General features: G+C 34.3%; 1 protein-coding gene across 1 annotated transcript; it reads right to left on the bottom strand.

Annotated features, from left to right (window-relative positions):
- Positions 1-746: 746 nt before the first annotated feature.
- LOC107814217 (protein NRT1/ PTR FAMILY 6.3-like) lies at positions 747-5,750 on the bottom strand. The gene is given in 5 exon segments (NM_001325920.1): positions 747-1,623; positions 3,215-3,786; positions 4,571-4,610; positions 4,760-4,937; positions 5,633-5,750. Coding segments are annotated over 5 exon segments (1,785 nt in total).
- Positions 5,751-8,489: the final 2,739 nt, after the last annotated feature.

Genomic DNA, 8,489 nt, shown 5'->3' with positions numbered 1-8,489 from the left:
ATGAGCAAAATCCGTTGACCAGGAAAAAAGAAGAGAAAACACTGAATTGTAAAACAGGAGAGGAGTCCCTCTTATTGTAAGCTCTTCTTTTGCTCAAACTTGTATTAGAATGAGATCACTCATACTGCATGTAATTCTGAAGGCTAAGATATATGTCCTCCTCCGTATAATATTCTTTTGGATTATTCTATTGGTACGTAGGATTTTCGCCAAATTTCCACCACCACATGTTAATATAGTCAGAGTGATGAATTGAATTAAAATAAAAAAGATAATAGAAAGATCGATAAAGAAAAGTTTGTTTGACATGGAACTAATTAGATTTAAGGGGTTAAGAGAAAAGAGTCAGATAGAAAGCAAAATAAAAGGTTTCAAATATCATGAAACCCTAGTGTTGCATTACTTTATAGTATTGTGGTATACAGGTACAAAATCTAAAGCAAGACTTTCCAGGAATGTTATTAAGAAGATAAGGAAAAATGAAAAGAGCTCTATTACCTTAGCTCTGTCCCATTCTTTATACACAAAATTAAAAACAAGGTTATGTTACATAACTCTTCCAATAAAGAGTTGTTACAAGCTCAACCAAAGAAGGCAAAAGTTACAGCCAAAAAAAAAAAAAAACCATTTTTTAAATTTTTTGTTGATGATAGAGTAACAATAGCATATTCAGTGCAGTCGAAGTAAGACGACAGATTGTTTTCAATAGACCCTTTGTTGTTGATGATATAGTGGTTTATGACTTTTCAATGACAAACCGGTCCATCATCTTCCAATTCAATCCCCATTTCAGCAAGTCTCTTCTCCTTGTACACATATTTTCTTGAAAAGTACAAGAAAAACATCAAATTCAACACACTCAATATAGCCAAAAGCCAATAGAAATCATATAACCTCCCTTGGTTCAAATTATCAGCTAGCCATGGATTTGTTGTCCCAGTCACAACATGCACAATTGTAACCAAAATTGAACTAAAGAAAAACCCCAATGCAAGTGTACTCAAAAACAGCCCTGTACTCATTGTCTTCATTCCTTTTGGACATTCCCTTAAGAAAAAATCAAGTTGGCCAATATATGTAAATGCTTCACCTGCCCCCACTAGCAAGAATTGCGGAACTAGCCAAAATACACTCAAAGGAATTGTAGCATTTGCATCATTGGTCAATCCATGCAAATGTGCCACTTTTAGCCTCTTAACCTCCGTTAGGGCAGCGGCTATCATGGCCAAAATTGAAAGAACTAGCCCTGTGAAAATTCTTTGTAATGGGGTAAGTCCATGAGGTTTATTCATGAAACGACGACAAATGGGAACGATAACCCTATCGTAGAAAATTACGGTCAAGAGTATACTTCCGACGAAAAATACTGTGAGTGAAGCCGGTGGAATTTCAAAGGTTCCAATGTGACGATCCATTGTTGTAGCTTGTGACACAGAAAATGTGGTCATTTGTGCATAGACAGTCCAGAACATAATAGTTGTGGCCCAAGTTGGTAACATTCTGATTAATAATTTTACTTCTTCAACATCGGTTAAGGTTGCTAATTTCCACTTGTTGATTACAACGTTAGTGCCATTAGATTCAAGATCATGATCTTCCTTAATTGCTGCCTTGTCCAAGAATCTGCAAAAATAAGACAAACACATGGTCAAAACTATGAGCTACATAGATTGGCGGAATCATGATTTGAAGTTTAAGGACTTATCTGGTACGAAAAATAAGGGATAATTAATCATGGGATTTAATATTATTTTTATCCCTATTTTGGGGGTGGGGGGTGGGGGAGGGGAGGGCAATAATTTCGTGATAATTAATCCTGGATAACTTATTTCTTAACCAAACGACCTAAGGGTTCTGAAATTACCCTCGAACCTACATGCAATAGTCCTTTAATTCATTTTATATGCAAACTTCATTATATTCTTATGCACAAAAAGGGCCAAGAATATCTAACGAATGACTAAAAAAAAATTAACTTGTATCCATGCCAAGTCGTTGACAGTGTAAAGAATATTTAAGCACGTTAAATCATGTCGTTTGTTTTATTATTTTCTAGGTAACTAATTTTACTTGGTATGCACAGTTACATATAATTATCTTTTAGGTTATTCGTTTGTCTACTCCGATTGTAGGGGAGAGATCCCCACTCCCACCCCACCCCATACATTCAATAGTTAGTCAAATAACAAAGTATCTCATATAATACTTTATAGGCTGTCCATTTCAAAATGGAAATAATTTAGATATTTAAAAATTGGTTGATTGTTAGCCATCAAAAACTGGCCAACTATATATGGGGATAAGTTCATAGTTTGGCACCAACTTCACTTTTGCTTTTTTTAAAAAATAACTATCACCTACTTAACATAGACACCTACTTTGAATTATTATTTAAAATTGTAAATAGTGCAAGTGATAAAGTCAATACTTCAAATAATATTATTAGTCGCACGTAGATAACTCTTTTTTCTCATTAGTGGCTTATATTAGTCTCCTGGAAACCTATCAATGCTTTTCCTTCGTCCAATTTTTTCATGAATCTAAAGGGAGTCTTCTTTTTACAAAAAGAAGAAATTAAAGATAAAAAGAGAGAATCTTTATTGTACCAGATTCAACTAGGGTAATGTCTATCTATCTAACTTCTAGAATTAGGACTTAATCATTCTTGACTTGTAAAAAAAATTTAGTAACTAACTAATCTTTTATCATACGTTAAATTATGTTGATACTGTTAAAAAACTTTATACTATCAGTAGGATTACTGTTAGCCTTGTATTTTCTTATTTTTATGTTTCTATTATTGCATGTTGTTTTCTTCGCTTCCATTTTCTTATTATCTTGCGTTTTTTTTTTCATCCTTACTTGAACCGAGGATCTAAACAGCCTTTCTACCTTCTCATGGTAGGGATAAGAATGCGTACATATTACCCTTTCCAGACCATATTTGTGAGATTATACTGGTTTATTGATGTTTTTATACGCTATTAGTATACAACAACAACATAACCAATATAATCTCACAAGTTGGGTATGGGAAGGGTAGCGTGTACACAGACCTTACCCCTACCTGTTGAGGTAGAGAGGCTATGTTATGCACTAACAGTATATATAATATAAATCCTTATATATTTAGTGATTTTCTAGTGTATAAATTATTTACACTTAAGGTCAACATATATAAAGATAAACTATAAAAAGTAGATGGAAAACTCACCGGTATTCCTTGCTATGAGGCAACTTTTGCTTGTTTTTTTTATTTCCTTCACCAAAAATATCATCAATTTCAAAGAGAAGTGAAGAATCTGAAAGTAATTCCAAATGTCTTTTTTTCCAAGCAGCCACAATAACTGAAGCAATTTGTGTCAATGGACTCCCCACAAGTTTCTTGAACCTATATTTTCTTGTCCCAGATAAGAACACAACAAGTCCAATTACAATAGCACATGCACATATTCCATAACCCCATTCTCTTCCCAAATTATCTTGAATATACACCAATACTGTAACAGCACCGAGCGAGCCTACATTAATAAAGAAAAAGAACCAATCGAAGAATTTTATCATTTGACCTTTTTCTTTTTTGTCAGCATCGTCGAATTGGTCGGTGCCAAAGCCGGAGACGCTCGATTTTAGGCCGCCGGTGCCGAGCGCCGTCATGTATAGGGCAATGTATAGGACCATAAGTTGTTTGCTATTTGCGGGGATGCATGATGAGCTACCAACTTGTTCGCATTTTGGTGGCCGTAGGCTTGGGATTATGGTGGAAATGGTCAAGATTGTAACACCCTATTCATCATAACAAATGACAAATTTTGGTTAGAGTTGCAAAAAACCTTCTATACTAACTGTTCGTAATAAGTGAAATTAGTAACTTAGGTAATAAGATAGGTAACCTACGAGCAGAAGCGGAGTGCTGAACCCCCTTCATCCGAAAGTTATGATGTATATAAATAAGGTTATTTTTTTTTATGTATATATATTAAACATACTGGAATACCCTTAGCTTCGACCACGTGTTTAATTTTTTTTAGTTTTTTTAAATTCCTTAGTAAAATTCTGCTTCTGCCACTACTTATGACAAGATGTTAAAATAAATTTTTCTTGATATTAAAGTTAATTTTTTTAACTAATATTATTATTTCTTGAAACTGAATTTTGTATGCTGACAATGTAAAAAATAAACTTTTTTTTATGTATGAGAACTGCAACTAGTGTAATGAATAAATGTTTCTTCCTCCTCTTTTCCTCTTTGTAGAATCATTATTAGTCTTCTTCTTCCTTGTTCGATTTTCCTCTTCACAACAAATTAATTAGATCAAGTGTCATTAGTTTTATTTAATTTTTCTCATTTTTCCTTTCTCGAATTTCCTCTTCACAACAATTATAATATGACTGATTTTTGAATGTGATTAGATCAACTTCATCTCCCTCTTGACTCTTACATTTAATTTATGCTATATAGTCTTTCTTGAATATTTCGAGTCTCCTCATCACAGATTCTTTAAAAAAATTACATGCATTAATTTCAATCATCACATGAGGAAAAGAATTAACGAAAATTGACACTTACCATTGCTTGAACAGTGGCAAAGATACCAATTGTAAGATACCTGCAAAAATTAAGATAAATAGAAATGATGTTAACAAAAAAAAAAAATCCAAATGCATGTCCATATTATTGGTCAAAATTAAGAAGTTTAACTATCGAAATCTGAACTGCATCATATAAATTGAGACGGAGAGAGTATAATATACGAACCTTCCGAGAAAAGTGTCAGCAACAAAACCACCAAATAAAGTGAGCATGAAAGAAGTTCCAAGAAAATTGGTAACATTGTTGGCTGCAGTAGCATTCCCTAAATGCATAGTTCCAGTCAAATATGTCACCAAATTTACAGCAATCCCTAGTGTTGTTAGCCTCTCCACAGCTTCAACACCTATTATTCAAAATCAAGAACATGGTTAAAAAAAATAAAGTAAAAAGATCAAAGAATGGAAATTGCAAAAACCGCCCAGTAAAATCCCACAAGTAGGGTTTGGGGAGGGTAGAGTGTACGCAAAATTTACTCATATTCCAGAGGAATAGAGAGGCTGTTTCCGAAAGACACTCGGCTCAAGAAAACGAAAATAGACAATAGATATGTAACAGAAATAGAAGCCAGGAAAATAATGAGTTTGTATTTCCTATAAACACCTAGGAGCACTTCTTTCTGCATATTCATAATAGACTCGGTTAGGCGGATCGAGGTCCAACGAGGTACACGACCTAACCATCAGGTAAGGATACATATCAACTCCTCCTCACATAGAATGCACATTAACACATTTAATGAAGCATCCAGTATGACAGACAAACTACTTTCTTATTTTCAAGACATGAAAATCCTCTATATATTAGCATACCCGTACAACCTGTTATACTAGAACTCCCTCCTCAATTCTGATTCGGCCAAAAATGTTAATGCTTACTCACAAGACTATCTCTTCCCGTCTAATCTGGCCATTTTTTCTTATTAAAGCCACCTAAAGATGGCGGGGGTTTGACATGGACTCCTACCTTGTCTAATCCCGCCATTTAATGTGACGGTTTAATTTGAGAGAGAGATAGATAGAGAGATAATTGAAGTCACACCTAAAATCATTGCACCACTAGCCCAACCACCAGAGGAGGATCTAAGAGCTGGTCTTCCTTTGTAATCCCAAGCATCTGGTAAAGCTTTTGAATCTTGCTGTGTTTCAGGAAGTGCCATTTTAGCAACTTTTCTTGCACTTTTGCCCACAAAAATGGACCCAATGAACAATGAGAAAAAAAGGTTAATATGGAAAAACTAGAAGAAGATTGCAGATTCAATTGATTCCATTACCCTTTTATAGCCATGGCCTAGGGGCAACTCAATTGCATTTTTAGCCATTTTTTATTACACAAAAATATTTTATTCCACATGGTCCACTTTCAATGGTAGTAACAACTCCCCAGGACTGTCTTTCCTTTTTTTCTTTTTTTGTTGGATGAGAAGTTGTCCACAGCATCAAATGCTACAGAAAATGATTGATTGTAATTTGATTAACTTCTATTCTTATTTATGCACATGAATTCTTACTCTAATTAGCTTGTAAAAGTGAATTTGGCATACCCTAAGTATAATTTAGCATTTTAATCACTTTTAATAATCGTCGGAGTACCTTTTTGTTGTATAATATTAACTGTGATAAATTTAACCAAAGTGAATGAGAATTCATATAGCTGATTCAAAGAGCTGCAATGATTATTATTATTATTATTATTATTATTATTATTATTATTATTATTGATGTGGTATTCTGAATGATAAAAGTTGTACCTAAATAAAGGCCAATGATAAATAAAAGTCAGAAGTGTATCTATTATCTAAATAATAGAAGTGCGGTGCATAAAGTATTCCGCATTCACTCGGAATTTCGGGAAGGATCGCACTTTAAGGGCATTGATATAAATAGCCTACTCTAATAATAGTATCTGTTATCTATTGCTCGTAATCAACCAAGCTAGTGGAAAAAAATATATTTTTCACCATGATATTCGTCGTGGGGTATCGACTAATTTAGATTCACGCCCATAAGACTTATTAAAGAGGGACGCGTTTCATATCAGGATTTTTCTATTCCCGGGACTTGAGCCTAAGGCCTCTAAGCAAGAAGACTCATTGTTGCAACCATGTATATCACAAGATTTTATTGACTTATCGGAATCTTGAGAGTAAATATAGCCATCAATAATAGGTGATGGGTATCCATTACATTTGTATACAGAATGTAACTTTTCTGGCCCGGGAAATTTGCAACTATTTGATTATTTGTTGCTTAGCTATTAAATGACCTAAAGGCTAAATGTTATAAAACAATAAAAGTAGAAGAATAATATTGCAGAGAAAGAGAGAGAGAAAATTCTTATTGAATTTTGGGATGATTTACAATGGGGTAAGACCCCTCTATTTATAGGGGAGAAAATGACTTAGCCACAAAATAAAACTCTCTACAAGATAGACATTCACTCTAAATAGAATTCTATTCATAACACTCCCCCTTGAATGTCTATTCGATAAGTAATGTGCCTCATTAAAACCTTAACTAAAATAAAACCCAATGAGAAAAAATTCTAGAAAAGGAAAAAGAGTACACATGTTTAATAATACGCCTTTTGGTTGCCACGTTAAAAACCTTTCAAGGAAAACCCAGTGGGACAAAACTTTGTAAAGGAAAAAGAGTGCAACGCGCATTAACTCCCCCTGATGAGAGCATCAATTCACATCCTTGAGCCTTCGCATCCCGATCTTGTAGCTTCTTGAAGGTTGACGTTGGTAGAGAAATTGTGAACAAATCAGCTATATTATCACTTGAACGAATCTGTTGCACATTGATATCACCATTCTTTTGAAGATCATGTGTGAAAAATAACTTTGGTGAAATGTGTTTTGTCCTATCTCCTTTTATGAATCCTCCATTCAATTGAGCTATGCATGTTGCATTGTCTTCATATAAAATCGTGGGTAGTTTGTCACATTTTAAACCACATTTGTCTCGAATGAGATGTATTATAGACCTTAACCACACACACTCTCGACTTGCTTCATGAATAGCAATTATCTCAGCATGATTAGATGAAGTAGCCACAATTGATTGTTTAGTCGATCGCCACGATATGGCAGTGCCTCCACAGGTAAACACATAACCTGTTTGAGATCGAGCCTTGTGTGGGTCAGATAAATACCCAGCATCAGCATAACCAACAAGTTCGGGACTGCAATTATTGTCATAAAATAAGCCCATATCGGTAGTCCCTTTTAGATACTGCAATATGTGTTTGATTTCATTCCAATGTCTCCTTGTAGGAGCAGAGCTATATCTTGCTAAGACATTAACTGAAAAAGTTATGTCAGGCCTTGTAGTATTAGCAAGATACATTAGTGCACCAATTGCACTAAGATATGGTACTTCAGGACCAAGTAGCTCTTCATTCTCTTCTTGAGGCCGGAATGGATCCTTATTCACATCAAGTGATCGAACAACCATCGGAGTACTTAATGGATGTGCTCCATCCATGTAAAACCGTTTCACTACCTTTTCTATCTAGGCAGATTGATGAATAAAAATTCCGTTTGCCAAATGTTCAATTTGCAAACCAAGACATAATTTTGTCTTTCCGAGATCTTTCATCTAGAATTCCTTCTTTAAATAATCAATTGCCTTTTGGAGTTCTATAGGAGTTCCAATAAGGTTTATGTCATCAACATATATGGCAAGTACAACAAATTCCGATGTTGTTTTCTTTATAAAAACACATGGGCAAATGAATGATATAGTCTTTCTTTAATAAATACTCACTAAGACGATTATACCACATTCGTCCTGATTGCTTTAGACCATACAACGATCTTTGCAATTTGATTGAAAACATTTTCCGGGACTTTGAATTATTTGCTTTAGGCATTTTGAATCCCTCGGGAATTTTC

The sequence above is a fragment of the Nicotiana tabacum genome, chromosome 5 (genome assembly GCF_000715075.1).
Source record: "Nicotiana tabacum cultivar K326 chromosome 5, ASM71507v2, whole genome shotgun sequence".
Lineage (NCBI taxonomy): Eukaryota > Viridiplantae > Streptophyta > Magnoliopsida > Solanales > Solanaceae > Nicotiana > Nicotiana tabacum.
The sequence above is the reverse complement of the archived record's forward strand: the minus strand, read 5'-3'. Positions and strand labels throughout refer to the sequence as shown.